The sequence below is a fragment of the Eurypyga helias genome, unplaced genomic scaffold, assembly GCF_000690775.1.
Source record: "Eurypyga helias isolate BGI_N326 unplaced genomic scaffold, ASM69077v1 scaffold23827, whole genome shotgun sequence".
Classification (NCBI taxonomy): Eukaryota; Metazoa; Chordata; class Aves; order Eurypygiformes; family Eurypygidae; genus Eurypyga; species Eurypyga helias.
In genome coordinates this window covers 16353-34377 of record NW_010263974.1, presented here as the reverse complement: position 1 = coordinate 34377, position 18025 = coordinate 16353, and the positions used below count along the sequence as shown (strand labels likewise).

General features: G+C 55.2%; 1 protein-coding gene across 1 annotated transcript; it reads right to left on the bottom strand.

The window, feature by feature from the left end:
• Positions 1–1151: 1151 nt before the first annotated feature.
• On the bottom strand, positions 1152–14831 carry BAHD1 (bromo adjacent homology domain containing 1). Its single transcript, XM_010156251.1, has 6 exons — positions 13205–14831; positions 9409–9770; positions 6821–6980; positions 5558–5634; positions 3201–3292; positions 1152–1573 (listed from the first exon to the last, which is right to left on the bottom strand). The coding sequence occupies exons 1-6, from the start codon at positions 14829–14831 to the stop codon at positions 1384–1386; spliced, it is 2508 nt and encodes an 835-aa protein (XP_010154553.1). The 3' UTR covers positions 1152–1383.
• Between the last annotated feature and the right edge of the window lie 3194 nt (positions 14832–18025).

Sequence of the window (18025 nt, the reverse complement as noted above, 5' to 3'; positions counted from 1 at the left end):
CCGGGCTGTCACGCTGTCCTTTGGTTTGCGTTAGGATGACTCCAACGGTCCGCGTCCAGGTAAACTAAGGTCTATCCAGGATCTAGACAGGTAAGGCAAGAGGCAATATCTGCGGGGCTCGGGCCGCCTCTGTCGACGCGAACCTTTACAGATGCTCAGTTCCTTTCAGGAGCCACAAAGCCACTTTGGTGAGCTTGCTCGGATGCCGGGATGAGTGTGGAGTGGGGGGGGAAGCTGCAAGGCAGCGCTGAGACAGCACCGCTGATGGCTTCAACAGCACGCCCGGGGTCAGGACAGTCACACGGGGAGGGGGGCTAAAACTTAAAAAAGCCAAAAACACTCGAGGGTTTGCTGTTTCACCCTCCAGCTTCCTCACACTGGAGAGGTTCGGGGTCAAACAGGGACTGTAAACGACGTTACAGGAAAGCAAACTGGGAAGAAAGAGTAAACCCACTTCTATCGCGACGGCCCTAAGACCTCAGGGGAAGCGCAAGACTCTGAAGAGAAAACACGGTTCTCGCCAGCGGAGCCCACTTGCTGTGCTCCCGGCTCGAGGGCCGCCCGCCGGCCAGCGCGTCGCTCTACGGGGCACGAAATCCTTGGGGCAAGGTCACAGGCGCTCAGCTCTCCATCACGCTGCGCTGGGACGTCGAGCCCGCGATCCCGCCGGCTCCCTCTCTGCTCTGCCGTGGAGCAGGTTTCCGAGCCGGGGCTGCCAAGCCCCAGTCCAGGCAGTGAATCACAGAACGGCGAGGTGAGGGGAAGAGGAGGGAAAACAAGGGTCACCTCTTCCCCTGCTCACGCAGGACACAAGGCCACTCTGCAGCCGGGCAGCTTCCAAAGCAAGGGCTGTGTTTTGGAGAAGCTCTCACCCACCGGGAATCCTCGCGGTCCGTCCTGCGGGACAAGGGAGACTCTCCTGTGCTCTGCCAGCGTCTCAGTCCTCACACTTCACATCAGGGCACCAAAACCACAGAACTGTCACAGCTTGACTCCTGCAACGCACCGAAGCGTCGCTCCTGCGCCTTCCCACCATTCCCACCAGCGATGGCTCTGGATTCAGGTTACTGGCTTTTATCCCCTGCAAACCCTCCCAATATATGCATCTCTAGATACATATATAGATATAGATTTACATATGCAAGTACCTATATCTATATACATACATTTATTTTATACGTATATATTTCATTTACGCTTTTAATGAAGTGCTGTGCTTTCAACTGCTGCCTTCCTCCACAGGGATCCGCTCCTGCGCACGCTTTTCGGTCCGAGGAAAGAGCGCCGGGCGCTCTCGTCTGCGAGCGGCCGGGAGCGCAGAGATGTCCCAGGCCGTCAGCTCGCCGCCGCTCGTCCTCACCGCGCTCCGGCCGAGGAACCGCCCTACTGCGGGTTCTTCAAGATGCGCCCGTGTCGGAAGTCGTAGACGTGACGACAGAGGAAAACCAGCTCGGGGTCAGTGTCCTCGGGCACCTTGCGGTGCAGAGGGGTGGAGTACTCTTCCGAGGGAGGAACCATAATGGTTTTCCTGCCCGGGATCCCTTCGACTCGACGCTTTGCCAAGGCACAAAATCTGCAACGCAACGAGGTTGGGAGAGTTAGCACGAGCTCGCCTCCTCCCGCCTGCGTCGGTCCCTCTCGCCGGAAGCCACAGCCGTGGCTGCCCCAGGGTAAGGGCTGGAAGGGGAAGGGGAGGAGTGCGGAGGAGACCTAGGCCTCGCTACTTCACGCCCTCCTCTTGAGCAACGGCTTTCGCTCCCACCCTCAGCTGTGGGAAGCAGCACAGCGGTTTGTATTTCTCGTCTGGTGTACGAAAGACTGCAACGAATCCACCCTGCTCTGACTACTTGGCCTCTTTTTTTGTTAATCAGCCCCAGAAAAGGCTTATCAGGGTGTTCTTTAGGCAAAAGAACTCTGTGCCTTCAGGGAACTGACTTTACCCCCAGCAGCACGAAAAACATTCCTGGCGATAGCAATTCCAGGGGACTGGGCTGTTAGAAAGGAAAATGAGCTGTTTGGATCCAAAGCTTAGCGTTTTTTTTGTTTGTTTTGTAGAGTTTCAAAAAAGCAAAATTCAGCTCATAAGGAGTCTGTAAACCAGTTTGGTTTTAGAAATTCAATCAGCAGAGCCCTAGGCCAGGAGCAGGAGGACTAAGAGTGCGTTAGGGCTTAACCATCCCCTCCGTGGCCAGACTGCACCGTCAGCAAGACGCACCCAGTGCCACCGAGGAGGTTTAAAGCACCGGCCTGTATTACGGATCTGTGCGTCCATTCAACCCCCGTGCTCCTTCTGCCCGGCGCATCCGGCCATCCGAAGGACGGCAGTCTGGCGTACGGCTGCTGGGAAGTTCTTGCTGACCGAGTTTCAATTCAATCAGCAAGAGCTGAACAGCAAAAGCCTTAGTCACTGCCCCGAGGGAGGATGCGGCCAGAGCACCCGGATCTGCGCCCCAGCATCCAGCAAGGCTGACAGAAGCCCATCAGCAGGCGTTCGGGCTGGCTGTGGCACCTGGGTAGGACAGGGTGATTTCCTGCCCTGCTCAGGTCTCGGCTCCAGGTGATGGGTTTTCCTGCACTGTCCTCCACACACTGCGGTACAAGGTCATACAAGTACAAACACAGCCTCGTAGTCACCACTGCGAGGAAAATGAACTCCATCCCAACTAAACCAGCACAGCCCCCGAAAGCTGAAAGCTTTGGGGAGACTTCAGAGCCCTTCCAGTGCCTGGGGAGCTACAAGAAAGCTGGGGGGGGGCTTTTCCCAAGGGCAGGGAGTGACAGGACAAGGGGTAACGGGTTTAAATTAGATTGGGATGGGACATCAGGAAGGAATTCTTCCCGCAGAGGGTGGGAGCACTGGGACAGGTTCCCAGAGAAGCTGTGGATGCCCCAGCCCTGGGAGTGTCCAAGGCCAGGCTGGATGAGGCTGGGAGCACCCTGGGCTATGGAAGGTGTCCCTGCCCATGGCAGGGGGTGGCACTGGAGGGGGCTTTAAGGTCTCCTCCAACCTAAACCGGTCTGTGATTCTACACAAACCAGACACGTAATGAATCTAGAGTGGAAGGAGCACTCACACCCCGCAGCACCCAGCTCGTACGTGGAGTGAGTGCAGCTCCAGCAGAGCCCGCAGGCTGGGTGAGGGTTGGAAGGAGCTGGAGGCAGAGGAAGAGGAGCAGCAGCAAGTTAAGAGCACCACCTACCTGCAGTACTCTGCGAAGGTCAGCACGTAGCATTTCTCCTCTATGCAGGCAACACTGTTTTCGTCCTGATGCCGGGATGCGAAGATCTCATTCTGCGAGAGGAGGAAGGAAAAGGTCACCCCGCTGGCCTGGTAGGAGGCAGGGCCAGCTCCACACCTTCACCCATCACCTCAGAGGGGAGTTTATCAAAGCATGCTTATAGCAAATGCTCTTTAGAGCCATTATTCCACATAATCCAGAAACCTTCCAGGTGTTCTGGGACCCATTTACAGTGCACACCAGAATTTTATCCAGCAACACGTAAGCAAGGCGTTAGGATTCATCATTTAACGCTGCCCAGCACACTGTGAGGCCGAGTGTCCGAATCCCACCCACGTTACACCAACACTTCAGCAGCAAGGCTGCTACCAGCTACACCACTCAGCCTCCTCTTTCCCCCTGGGATGACAGAGCGCACGTGTCCCCCACCGAGGAGCGTCCCCAGGAGACCAGCTTTTGCAATAATGCACTGGGAAAAAAGTAAAGGCCCAATTTTGAAAGCGCTGCCTGGGAATGACAGCAAGCCAGGCAAGAGGGAGGAAGGCCGAGTCCATCAGGGAGGTTCTGCAGGGGCTCAGAAAGAGAAAAAACCCTGCAAGAGGGGCTCCAGCTTATCCAACTCTTGGCTTTGTGCCCAGACTCCACGTGGAAGGAGCCTTCAGACCGCATCCACAAAACCCAGTGCATCCACAAAACTCCTGCAGTGCTGCAGGAGGCCGCAGCACTCCCCACCCACCGAGCTCCCAGGGATGTTCTTCCTTCCTTTTCCCTTTCCTGGGCTGGAAACCTTCCCACTCCATCTTACAGCTGAGAACTGACACGCAGGTCAATCCCACTTCGCCGTCGTTACTACCACCCTCTGACACACGACTTCTAACCCATCTCTACATCAAAGCTACAGGAATCCCTTCTTTCCAACCCTTTCCTCATCCCGATGCAATTCGAACGGCTGGTTTAGCAAGGGAAGCAGCAACAGCCTTTTTTCCCAGGGTAATTTAGGCGACTTGGCTCTGCAGCAGGCGGGATCGGTCAGATATGGGGCAACCCAGACGGAGTCATCTGAAAGAGCCAGGCGTGGTTAGATCAGCCAAGATGATCTCCGGGAGCGAGGATGCTCTGCACAAGCCTGGAAGCGTTACCCGCGGGCTTGGTTTCTGCTCCCAGCCCCGAGGAAGGAGGCTGGAAGGACAGACTCCCAGGAGGGTCACCATTTGGGGACACGCTTAATCAGAGAAACTGAAAACGCCACACCTTGCTTCTGCACGTTGGGGTTTTGGGCTGCTCCTTAAATCAAAACTATCTGAGTCATCTCTGGCAAGCCCATCCCAGCTACTCAGCCCAAACGGATCTCTCAAGTTGAAGTCTTGCGTAATTAAACAGGTTTGCAAAAAAACTAACCAGCTTAATTCCTCCTGGCCAGACCACTGGCAACCTCTCCACCCTACAACGCAACTGGATGCAGTCCCGCTTCGCCCACGGGCCAGAGAACTGTGGGGTACCACACATTTCGAAACCCATCCGTTCCCTGCAGACCCGACGGGTACAACTCCCTGGCTGTTCCCCTGTCCTGCTCTCACTCCTGCCCCCTTCTAGTTAAAGAAGGTGGAAAAAAAAGGCACCAAGTATTCAGTGTGTTGAACAGCAGCAGGAAATCCTCCATTCCCAGTTTAAAACCAGCGTGTTCTGTCACCCAACACAAGCCCGTGCAAGGCAGAGCAAGGTGTGAACCCCACCATTCACACGCCTTTCCCTTTTAGAAAGGGAACTCCACTATCCCGGCACAACACCCCCGAGCCGGTCGTTAATTCTCATTGCAAACCGAGGGGGGAAGGATGCTGCACCCACTTTTCTGCACAGAACAAGTTTCTGGACTTTGAAGGAGCAGAGGAAGGGATCTGCACCGGTGGGTGAATCAGGATACTCTGGAAGGCGTCTGATCTGGATTCGATCTAAACCCGTTCTTCCCGACTCCCCCGGCAGCAGTCAGAACTCATAATGTGCAGGACTTTTCAGGTGAAAGGGAGGAGCGTTAGAATTTAAGAGATGGCCACGTGAAGTACGCAGCAGCCTCTGATGAAGCCCAGAGTTCCTCCACACGTCAGTAAATTGGGGAAAAGTCCCTTCATAGGACACCACTACTCCACACATCTGGCAACAGCTGCATCGCAGCCAGGAGAGCGCTCCGTTTTACTCAGAGCAGCAGCTCAGCCCCCTGAGTTTGAGAACACTCGGGAATGCAGGGAGATACTCAGGCTAGTCCCCTCTTCCTGCAGAGATACAGGCATTCCCGGACCGAGTTCCGCGCTGGGATGGCTCACCTGGTGCATACTGGGATTGCGGCCTCCCTGAGTGTGCTCCGGTCGGTAATACCACAGGAGGCTCATCATCAGCTCCCCTGCAAGAAGGTTTGTTAAAACATGTCAAGCCTCCGTTTTCTCGTAGTGTTTTCCCCACTAACATCCAGCTTCCTCTTCCCGCTTCATCCCTTTCATTCCCACACGGCTCACGGAGAGGCAGCTGTGCCCTGATAAATATTTCACGCTGAACTAGGTGTCCTTTTGTTACAGGGAGACGCTGGAATAGCAACGTGCCTTCATACCTTACACCTTCACCCCCTCCTACTTGTGTTACATCATCACAGAGAGGTCGGTCAGGCCCCCAAAAACATATACAGATACAAAAATCAAACGTTTCCATCCACTGAAAGCATCCGTTCGGACAGCAAGCTGGAGAAGATGCTCAGCTGGAGCTCGGTACGTGCAGCACTAACTCCCAGGTTAATGCCAGAAGTGCTGTCGCGGGATGACACGACCAGGATGGGCCTCACCACACGCCAATCACCTCTGTGACACACAACTATTTAACTTTTAACCAAGACATGAGATGAGGGATCAGGAAGGAATTCTTCCCGCAGAGGGTGGGAGCACTGGGACAGGTTCCCAGAGAAGCTGTGGATGCCCCATCCCTGGGAGTGTCCAAGGCCAGGCTGTATGAGGCTTGGAGCACCCTGGGCTATGGAAGGTGTCCCTGCCCGTGGCAGGGGGTGGGGCTGGGGGGGCTTTGAGGTCCCTTCCCACCCAAACCATTCCATGATTTACAACATTGGGCCCAGCTCCCTTGGCTCAGGTCCCACAAGCCAGACACAGGACCTTCACATCCAAACCACACTGCTCCAGCCACCACCTCTGCTGGGGTCCCGTCAAGAACTTCCGCAGATAAGCCCGTGCTCCACACCAACTCCCAGCCCTGACGCTGGAGAGAGCAGTCGGGTAAACAGCAGCTCCCGAGATGTCTCTTGCAATGAAATAATAAAGGAGAGCATCGCCCAGACGGGCACTTGGCAGATATCCTGTGCTGTCACGACCAGGACGGTCTTGATTACCAGTCCCAGGCTGGTGATTAAAGAGATTTCAGCTCCTGCAACAACCTGAGTGAAAGCCACGGAGCTAATCTCTTCCTCTTCATCACCCGGTCTGGCATCAGTGGATCACCCCAACGAGCTTGCGGCTCTCCCGAGATCCAGCCCTTCTCACCCTCATCCGCCAAGCACAGGGGCAATACGTACTCTCCCGGCATGGTACCTGTTTTGGGGTCTTCCCACAGCGCCGATATCTTCGCAACGTAGGGCATCGACTTCTTCCGGGGTCCCGATTTCAAGAGGACAGTATCTCGTACCCGGATGATCTCCCCATCTCTCTCCACAGCCTGATAGCTCTTGCGAACAGCCGGCTCGGGTTCATTCTGTACCATCAGAACACAGACAAAACAGAGCAAGCTCAGCACACAGGCGAGGAGTTTATCGTCCGCCACCCCAGTCCGAGGCTCCTTTGGCCCTGCTGTGAATTAAACACTCGCCTAAGCCTGCTCAGGGCTAAGTGCTTCCAACAGATTTCCGAGAGAAGTCACAGAGAGGAAGCCCACTTGTGGCATCTCTGTTCCCACCAGGATGGCCTACAGACAGAGATCAGCCAAACGAATTACTTGCTCCGTAGGCAGGGCATTCCAAGGCAAAGGAAGTTCGCTGAGGACCAGCATCCACGCGCTCGCAGGTCACACGTGGCCGTCGATACAGCAAGCCACAACTGCTTCTCCTACCTAGTGCTGGCAGTAAGGAGCAGCTCCCCGCGGGACAGCAAGCCTCACAAAAGCGGGTATTTCTGCAGTTATTACCCTTATTTCAGAGTAAAGCCAACAGCTCCTTCAATTTCGTATGCAAAAACCCAACCTGCAGGAAAATCGCTATTTTACCTGCCCGCCCGTAGGTGTGCACCTCCTCCCCATCCAAAGGCACGGGAAAGCAGGCACGTTTCGGATGCTGCGACACAGACTTTGGAAGCAAACAAGTAAAACATGAGGTCTCTCTCACGGACAGGGCAGCGAGTGGCAGGGAGGACGCGGCGCAAAGCTTTCCTTAACGAGATGTCTGGATTCGTTTGTACCCTCAACACGACCAAACGATCATGCTTCGGACTACGAACCGGCAGGGGGGTGTTCAGTTATATTTTTGCTCTGAAAACTCACTCCAGAATGCCTGAGCAGCACGGGTTTAACCTCCTGCCGCATCGCCCGGGCAACGTGGGAAGCGTTACGCGCCAGGACTGAAGGAGGTTAACGGGGCGCTGCTCCTTCGGGGTGTCGAAGGCTGAGCGACAGGTGCCAGAGGCCCGTCCCCAGCTTCCACGGGCTTTGCCCTCGCACTGCCCTGGTACCTGTGCACAGCCCCAAGAGCTGCAGGTACCAGACCTGCCCTGGGTGATGCTCTCGGGGTTATCCCACTGCACCAAGCGGCAGCGCAGACGCGTCCAACCACAGCTCACGGTGACTTTCACTGCGGGGAGCCCAATGCCTTGTCCCACCTCGCCAGACGGCACGTGGGTCCAGGTCTCAACCCCGCAGCTCCTGCCTTCGCTCTCAGCTGAGGTGGACTTCACTGCAGTTAATTAAATTCTCCAGCAGGAAATTTCTGGTCTTGCAGGAGCCAGTCTCTGCCTCTGGCCACAAGAACCAGGAAAGTACCGACAAGAAATCCTTGAAGGAATGACTGGCCGTGCCACCAGGTAAGCTACAAGAAGGGGCATGTTGGGTGTGAGAGAAATTCCATCTGGGAGATCTCTGCTGGGCCAGACACCAGTGAGGACAACCACCCTGCAAGAGCTGCCCTCAGCCAACCGCTCCTCACGAGGCTAAAGCCTCCCTCGTTACCTCAAACAGGTTTTCCCTGACCCAGGAGGAAGAAGCCAGAGGACAATCTCCGTAGGACAGACTCACAGGTGCAACAGGTACCATCCTGGCAAAAGCCAGAGGTATTCATCACCACGGCGTTTCAGCTGATGCCAGCACAGGAGCAGCAGGTTTTCCTTCCTCTCAAACCGCCCGTCACACCGCGAGGCGACGCCAGGGCGCACGACAGCAACAGAGCCAACAGCAGCTCGGCCTCCAAGCCCCGCCAAAGGGCACTGCTTGCTGGTCCCACAGGTTCTGCCAGGCACCCGGGGACCATGGAGGGAGGGGATTCTGCCCCTCTGCTCTGCCCTGGGGAGACCCCCCTGCAGTTCTGCTCCAGCTCTGGGCCCCAACAGCAGGAGGACACGGAGCTGCTGGAGCGAGGCCAGAGGAGGCCCCGGAGATGCTCCGAGGGCTGGAGCCCCTCTGCCCTGGGGACAGGCTGGGGGAGGTGGGGGGTTCAGCCTGGAGGAGGGAAGCTCCGGGGAGACCTCAGAGCCCCTTCCAGTGCCTGGGGGGCTACAAGGAAGCTGGGTGGGCTTTTCCCGAGGGCCGGGAGTGACAGGACAAGGTCTGACGGGTTTAACCGGGCAGAGGGAGATGGAGATGGGCCATCAGGAAGGAATTCTTCCTGCAGAGGGTGGGAGCACTGGGACAGGTTCCCAGAGAAGCTGTGGATGCCCCATCCGTGGGAGTGTCCAAGTCCAGGCTGTATGAGGCTTGGATCGCCCTGGGCTATGGGAGGTGTCCCTGCGCATTGGAGGGGGTGGGACTGGGGGGGGTTTGAGGTCCCTCCCACCCAAATCATTCTGTGATTCCATGATTCTATGATCTCCACCCTGAAGCAAGACCCAGAACGCTCTCAAGCCCTCAGGATCTCAGTCCCCTGCAGATGCACATGTGGGTTTAGCCATACGCACACACAAAGCACTCCGCAGGCACCTACCACAACGTAGACGGCCTTCTCGCAGGCCGTGCCGACGGGTATCCAGCCGTTGGTCGCTCTCCGCCTGCTAATGCGCTGCTGCTTTGGATGGGAATGTCCTCCCGCCGCTTTGCTGTCGGAGGCGTGGAGACAGCCCGTCGTATTCCGGAGCCCGGATTTGGAGCCGCTGGGAGGCTTTGAGCTCTGTGGACATTCTCGGGCCATGGTCTGAGGGTCAGAGTTGGGGGTCTGCAGATGAGGAACGGGTTCTGCAGCCGGTGGCACGCTGGGTACAGGACATCCTGAGAGCGGGTGGGCAGGCGACGCGGGGTGCCCTGCCACGGGGATTGTGAGGTTCAGCTGGTCCAGAGACTTGCAGCCTTCTAACAGGAGGGAAAAAAAGAGAGGCTTGTATGGCAGTTGAAATACAAGACGGCTACACAATCAGGGCTGTCCCAAACTCCTGCTGCCTCCTCCTGAAATTCCCTTTCTTGCATTATAGCAACCTTCACGTCGAGATTGCATCTCGCGCTGTCACAAAAGCAAAGACATTTCTAAGCCCGTGGCGATGCTCCGGCACGTCGCCGCCGATGACACTGCGCTACCACAGACCCCTCTGAAATGCCCCGAAGTAACGCCAGCCAGGAGCACACGTAAGGCTGGCCAGTGGCCAAAGCAGTTCCCGCCTGTCAATACGCATAAAAGAAACAAAAGGCTTTCCAAAACGACGGGAAGGATTAATCCACACTCGCAGAAGCCGCCAGCTTCTTTCAAAAAGCCAAATTCTACTGATCAGGGAAAATTGAGAAGATTCTCCAAATCAGCTCCGGAAATACGGAACAGCGTGGAACAAAGCTACGTAAGGTGATGCACACTGCTGCCTCCAGCAAAACCGGGTCCCTACAGCGCCGCGTTCACCGCGGTACCTCGGGTGGTGCTGCCTCTCAACAGCATCCCACAGCACCCCACCCCGCTCCGGCAGCCACAGAACAAGCCCTCAACCCAGGCCAAGGCGTCCAGGGCCAGTGGGATTTGAATTACCTCCCGTCGGCAGGAAGCGAGCTCCCAGACCAGCATACACGTCAGCCCTGCTCCCTAACTCAAAGCCTCCTTTTCGGGGTGACAGAAAGGGCAGCCCCAAGAAATGCCTCCAGACCGGAGCGTGTCCTGGCAGATCCGTGGGATTGCACCGCTGTGAAAACACATCTAGAAGTGAAACAACACAATCATTCCCCACGCTCCTGCTGAGTGACTGCTGAGGTCCCCTCGCAGTAACAGGACGTGTTTGCCCCCCGTCTCCCCCCCGACACCCCCAAAGAGCTGCAGCAAAGCCGTGCTGGTGACAGGCGCGAGGGCAGCTCCGGACCATCGCCGCAGCAGCTCCCGTGGCGAGCCAAGACGTCGGGATGCGAGCTCGGGTACCCTGCCCAGCCCTGGCAGGCACAGGACCCATAGAGCAGTGAATCACCCCCGGAGCATTTTGCTTACAAAAGCAGTTTCCAAGCTTGAACCAAAGCAGGACGAAGCTCCACACAAACATCCACTGAACCCCAGGGAAGCAGTGCAGACCTGGCCTTGCTGGTACCCCTGGACCCCTTCCTCGGTGGCACCGGGGCGAAGCATCTCCACAGCACATCCAGCCTCATCCCACCACCCTGCTTCCAAACAGCAAACCACCGGCGGGACGGGGAAAGCAACGCCTCTGCCGCACGGGTGGCAGACCACCGCTGCCCAGCACAGCCCCATCCCTTGGTTCGTAGCAAGGAGACACCGGCATTTCCACACAAACATCTCGGACACACCAAAGGAGACAGAGATCCAGCCACGTCAAGCTGGATCCCCTCGTACCAGCGCTCTCAGCTGGCAGCCTGTCGCTTCCAAAGTACTCCTTCAGCTCACCGCAACAGCCCACGCTAGGGAAGGAGGGGATTTTGGGGGTGCACACGTATAGAGAAACCAACTCCCAAGCGCAACTCCCTGTTAACATTCTAAGGGACCTCCTTATACACTCCAGTCTGCAAAACAAAGTGGAAATTATTCCAGTGTTGTAGGCTGTTAAATCAAAGCTGCTCACAGGGAGGAAGTCAGCGAGGCATTCACACCCACAGTCAGCTTTGGCCCAGAACATCCCGCATCCAAAAATCGTGCTAGAGAAGGAAATCCCCCTGCCACGTACAAACCTACACCGAGAAGGTGGGAGCAGTGGGGTGACACACCACTGGGGAATACAAGGCTGTGGTACTGCTCCTGCCAGCACAGTGAGAAATTACCAAGTTTGCAGAGGGCGTTGGACTCCAAAATTGCTCTGTCTGCATCGCCTGCACCCTCCTGCCTCCAGCCAGTGCGAGGCACCGGCTCGCGGTTTCAGGAACAAAGCTGACATGACCTCCAGGCACCACACAACTGTCAGACAAGAACACTGCTGAGCGAGTTGTCTTGCAAGCGCTCGGCTTCAAAGCGCGCCGAAGCCAGGGGCGACGGCTGTCTAGCTGCTGCCGCAGGAAACGGCACCGTGACTGCGGGGATGTTTAGGGAAAACGGGAACTACGCTTCAGCCAAATGCTCCCGAGTTTCAGCAGCTGCCTAGAACGGAAGATGACAAACCGAGCGCTGACACACCACTTCATCCACCACCCTGGAAGTGGTTTAGGTGGATGAGCCATCCCCCCTTGGACTCGAGCACGTGGTGAACCGAGAGACCGACGCTTACACCCCCCAGAGCCGAGGCAGCAGCCTCGTCCCCAGCCCACACCGCTGGCCGACGGCAGCGCTGCCCAGCGGGACGGCTCTTACACCAAGTACCGGTGTCTGATGACCCCCGCGCGCCAAGCCAGTCTCACACATTTCAAAAGGTGTGTTCCAATAGCGAAGGCAAAGCTCCAGGGTAAAGCACACTGGGGATAACGTCTGAAAACAGACAGGGGACAGAAGAGAGCCAAGGAAATAACTGCATCACCTCTTACACTGTCACCTACGTCATCTCAGGGATGCCCCATCCCTGGGAGTGTCCAAGGCCAGGCTGGATGAGGCTTGGAGCACCCTGGGCTATGGAAGGTGTCCCTGCCCATGACAGGGGGTGGCACTGGGTGGGCTTTAAGGTCCCTTCCCACCCAAACCATTCCATGATTCTAGGATTTTCAGACGTTAAGGCGAGGATGGGACCGCTACTCACCAGAGTGACAGCGCACCCGGCACCTGTACCCCCACGTTACGTTCCAGCATCTGTCTGAAGAGCAGACTCAAACTGAATTGCTACACAGCCCTGGCAGAGCCGACCCGCAAAGCCTTGAAAAACTGCATCCCCATGCGAGTCTAAGGGCCGAGGCAACGCCTGCTTCCTCGCACTGCTCTGCCAGGGCGCTCCGCCCACCAGAGTGGGATTTAGGGAACCTAAATCTGATGTACCTCAGCCCGATGTGCTTTCGACTCTCTGCTCGGAGCGGCACAGCAGGACGGCGAGAAGCCTCGCAGAGCACGTGGGAGCTAAAACCCACTCGTCTAACCCAGATCAAAGCGAAGAGGTTAGCTCCAGCATGACAAGTCATGAGTCACCTTCTCACTGCCCAAATCCTTTCACCGATTCTACGCTTTCCACACCAATAAGACCTTTCAGTGGGAAAAACCCCTCGGGGCTAAAACTGGGGGAAGGGAAGGCGCAACGCGGATTCTTTCCCAGCCGCGGTTTGGCTGCCAAGCTGAGACACACCACGCAGAGGAAGCCTGCCTCCTGGCAACGAGATACCTTCGTTAGCCACCGCGGCGAGCCAGCCCTCTTCTCCTAGGAACGCTGAAGACTTGCTCGCGCTTTGCGCCTTACCTGCTGCAAAAGGCATTTTGTAGGGGTAGCTGTTCCGTCCTGCGTGGACGCTGCTAATCCTGCCCTCCGGCACGTGCACGACGCCGCAGACGCTGTAACTGTTAATCGCCGTTCCTTCCCCGCAGCAGTACGGAGAGTTACACCAGTGGAGTGGCTGGAAATGAGCACCTGATGGCAAGGAACCGGGCGAGACCAAGAGCCCCTCGCAGGGAGCGGACGGCGAAAGCTCGTCCTTGGGGTAAACGGAGCAGTGAGAGTAGCCACTGTATCCACTTTGGCCGTAATAAACGTAAAACCCGTTCAACGGAGTCAGATCTGCGGATTCATAGAGACATCCACAATCCGTGTGGTTTCCGGGCACGGGCAAGGGTGGGAACTGCTGCACGGGAAAGGAAGGCTGATGAAATTCCTGTTTGGGGGTCGGGGATTTCTCTCCGGGTCTTCCATACTCGGGCTTCATGGAAGCTTGTCCACCCATAAGCAAAGGCAGTCTGTGGTAGAAACCCTCTGTGCTAGCGTAGGAGCTAAGGGACTCGTAAGGGACGGGTTCTGCCGTCCCGTAGAGCCGGGAGGAGTCCCGCTGCTCTCCCTTCCCAAATGCACCCAGAGTGAGCCCTCGCCAGCCGTGCTGACCTTCCACTTTTAAGCTAGCCATTTCCTTCTTGGATTTGACACAGTTCTTCCTACCGGCTTTGGCCCATTTGAGCGTAGACTTTGAACAGTGGTTCTCAGACTTGCCCTCCCCGTCCGATTTATTCCTCTGCTTCAGGGGTTGGTCTTTCTCATGGGTCAGCTTCAGAAAGGCCACGGCATTCAGGCTGGCCAGTCTCTTTGGGGTGGGATGAAAGGAAATGGCACCATCTTCCCTCTTTGTCCCATCATCAAAGACCTCATCCAGCGAATGGTCACAGCTATTGCATTTCTGACTGGGCTCGGGGCGGTTTTTTCCTTTACCTGTTTTCACAGCTGGTTTTTCCAAGGCAGGCCAGTTGTCACCAGCTTTGCAGTGCAAGCTCTTGACGCTACAGTCTCCACCGGCCTTAACGGAGTCTCTCCGGAAACGCCTGCTGGACAACAAGCCATCGTCCCGTTCAAAAAGCAGATTGTTCACTGCCTCGGCGTTCAGTGAGGCCAGCCGGCGTTTCCTCGGCTCTGAAGGAGCAGTGTCAAGGTCTTGCTCTGCCCCTGGATAAGTTATTGTGCACTTTTCCCCAGATGAATCACTCTTCCCTGCTCCCACAGGCTGAACTTGTTCGGAGAACAAAGCAGGTCCCAAACCCTCCATCCAACTGGGAAGGTCCTTTTTTTTACAGCTCTGGGTCTGTTTCGACAGAGCCACATCCTCCAGCCTGGTGAGGAGCACTTTGCAGGTCTTTTTGCTCACTGAGGGGAGCAGACGTCTCCGCAGCGGGTAGGTCTTCCGCACTTCGTGCAGAGTTTTGCTTTTGTTCGTCCCCACAAACCCGCTCGGACAGTTCGGAGCCTCGGTGGCATCGCCGTCTCTTTGCTCACCACACTCTGCCTCGGTCCTGTCCATCCTCCTGCTGCCCGCTGGTGACGAAGCTTGGCCAGCAGAACCAGCTGGATGTTTCAGAAGGAAAAGCTGTTTCTTCCGGGCATGCGTCATAGGATCAATGTCCAATCCTAGAATGAACAGGAGAAAACACCTATTAATACCGCTGAGAGGGACCCATCTCCTCGCAAAGCACCAACTGCCAGTTAGGAAATACTGGGGGAAGCTTGTTTCTGTACACAGTAGAGTCTTTTTGGGTGATGGCCAGGTAAGCCAATTAAGAGACAGGATGCAATGAGATGCGGTTTAATATTAAGCCATAGAACACAACAGTAATTAAAAGCAAGGCGGTGACGGCAAATGCCACAGGAGCTGGGAAAACCAGGGTACGACCAGAAAGCTGTTTCAGCCAGCTCCAAGGACGTTCCCTGTTACACCGACACTGCCGAACCCGTCCAAATTCCCATCGAACCTACTAAAGCTGATCTGAATGCTGGGCCGGGGCATACAGCAGAAATAAACCCCAGGTATTTGAGCGCTTGCGTGTCGATACAGGCAGGCGGCTTTACTGTCGTTTTTCCGAAACAATTAGACAAAAGAAAACAACCAAAAAGTCCACCTACTCACGTGAAAAGCAAACTTGGTCTATTAAGCAGAAATCTGCCAATGTGAATAAATTAAACACATGCAAAAGCCCAAGCAGGTTGGAACCTGGCTACCCGCTGCTCACGTCGCTCCCTACAGCTGCATTTCACACAAGTTGTGGACATTAAACCACCAAATCATCACACTCAGAGAGGCCCTAAAATGTATTTATGGAAGGAAAAAGAATTACTCAGCTGTATGTCACTCCTGACTTTTAATCTAGATGCTACATCAACTCACTCTTCAGAACCAACACGAATTACTAAAATATCTCTGGATATTTCATTTCATAGAATCACAGACTGGTTTGGGTGGGAAGGGACCTTAAAGATCATCCAGCCCCACCCCAGTGGTCCCCAAGCACTTGGTAAGCAATACGAGAGGAACGGTACCGTCCGGAGCCCCTTGGGCCATGCGCTGGCTTCCCGAGTGACCCAGCTATCTAAGCCCCGTGTCCAGTTTTCCTGTCCCACTTTTAGCAGAAGGGTCATCACACCTCTGTACTCCTAGTGACCTGCGGCAGGCCTGTCTCCTGCATCTGGGGAATTAAGCCGCTTTGCACTCACATTGACATAAGAAGCTGGAGGTCTAACGCTAAGAAAGGATACAGGTAGGTGATACTAACCTACAAACACTAAAATTGAGTGATGTTGGCAGAGGTTTAATTAAGGCCGTACCTGAGCATTGAGAAAAGCAGCAAAGGACAATGGCTTGCATTTAATGGTGTTTATTAAACAGTCAGATCCCCCTTAATGGCACCAAAGGGTCAATCTTCACATTAGCATCAACCGAGGAGCGGCTCGACCCTCCCGGCAATGGGGTGTTTGCTGGGACACCCTCAATTGACTCAATCAACACTGGTCTGCCACTTTTGAGGCTCTTAATTCAATCTACTACTGCTTTTGCAGTGATTAGAACAAAGCTACCAAATTACAAGAACTGCTGATTTGATACGGTTTAATCAAGCTGATAATTAGATTATCTATTTGAAATAAGCCCGACGTGTTTTAATTGACTTGCTTATATATGCATTAACTACAGGAAACTTCGTGAGGGAAAGCCACTGTGGTTTGCACATTGCTTTTCCAGACATCAGACTCTCCCCAACAGGTTTTGGGGTAACTGACCCTTTACATCCCCCCGTTACACGGGGGACAGCTCCTGTGGCCAGTGCCCAAAGGGGGTGCTCTGTGGGGAGCAAACATTTATCAGAGAAACATGGATACACATAAGGAGGTTCTGGAAATCAGGAGGATGCCTATTGAGTCAGACAGTTTCCCCCCGCACTGGAACTCTTCTTGCGGGAGAGGCCACGCTGAGCACACACAGTCTGTGGAGTTTGCAGGAGGGCTGTACTTCCAAAGGTAAATTGGGCGGAGGGATTTGGGAGTGGCAGACCAGGCATCCTGTCTGGCCATGCCCTGGGCAGGACAGGTTTTCCCAGGGTATGTGGATCAGTGGCTTCCTCACAACTCTCATCCTACTCTGTTGTCCTCACCGAGAGACTTCTGGCAGAAGTGCTCAGAGAGGTGGAAAACCAAAACCCCAAACAAACAGCCATGGCTTGCCTTAAAACCCAGCATCAGCCACCTCGTTCTCCTCACGCCGTCGCAACCGTCCGACCTTCTGGCCACACAGAAGCCCGTTACGACTCGCACGAGCTAGAGAGTCTGCCAAAGACCGAGTACGACAGACGTGACTTTGTTCAAGCCACATCTGCTCTGGGGTTAGAAGAACCGGGGTAGAGACTGAAGGAAGGGTTTTTCCAACAGCGAAGTAGAGTCATTAACAGCACAGCGACCGCCTTCCCCGTTTGAGCCCGTAAGGAACGCCAAGACAAACAGCAGCTTAACTAAAATATCTTTGCTGGAACCTCAGCATAGCAATGCTTCAAGTAGCCATACCCCAAGTGAAAATGGATTTCCCTCACCCACCCTTTTTCCTACATACACTTCTTAGCCCTGTGGCAAGTCCACCAAAGCCCAAACGCCAGACCCCTCCTCCTCCAGCACGGAACAGGCAGCAACGTCTCGAACGTTGTACGGCATTTACAGCCCGTACTCTAACCTGGTTTCCATCGCTGACAGGCTGCGACCGGGAATGTCAAGAGAAACGCTCGAGCCGAACGCGCGACGACGACAGCAGAGTCCAGAACGCATCGGAGTGGGAAGAGCACCGAGATTCAACCCAACCCATTAAGGATCTCGGGTGCACACGTCCTTTGCCACGAGTTCTTAGGCACGAGAGTAATCAGTCACAGGGAGGTGGGTGGGTTTTATTAGTTTCTAATAGAAGGAGATTGTGTCTGCATCGATCTCCTTGGCATCTGATCCCAGAGGTCTCTCCCCGCGATGCTCAGAGGTCAGCAGCTCTAATTCTACAAAGCACTTACCTACAGATGATAACTAAATACGTGGAAATTCATGGAAAGACAAAATAAGCCAACCCCCCCACATTCTGGCATAATAGCCAGACAAATCCTTGGAAGTGCCAGCAAGGGACACACTGGTACCACCCAGCAATGCTTCCACGTGGCTGAAAACCCTCCGAAATCCAGCTTTACAGCAGAAACGCAGGGCAACGCACAGAAATACAATCAAAGTAACTTAAGCAAATGCAGAAGTTGTCATTACACACAAAAATTTCCACGACGGATATGCAGA

Coding starts and splice junctions, on each gene's coding strand:
- BAHD1 (XM_010156251.1), bottom strand. CDS start 14,831: ATGACGCATGCCCGGAAGAAACAGCTTTTCCTTCTGAAACATCCAGCT. Junction 6,981..9,408: donor AGAAGGCCGTCTACGTTGTG/GTAGGTGCCTGC, acceptor CTGATGGTACAG/AATGAACCCGAGCCGGCTGT. Junction 5,635..6,820: donor GTGGGAAGACCCCAAAACAG/GTACCATGCCGG, acceptor ACCTTCTTGCAG/GGGAGCTGATGATGAGCCTC.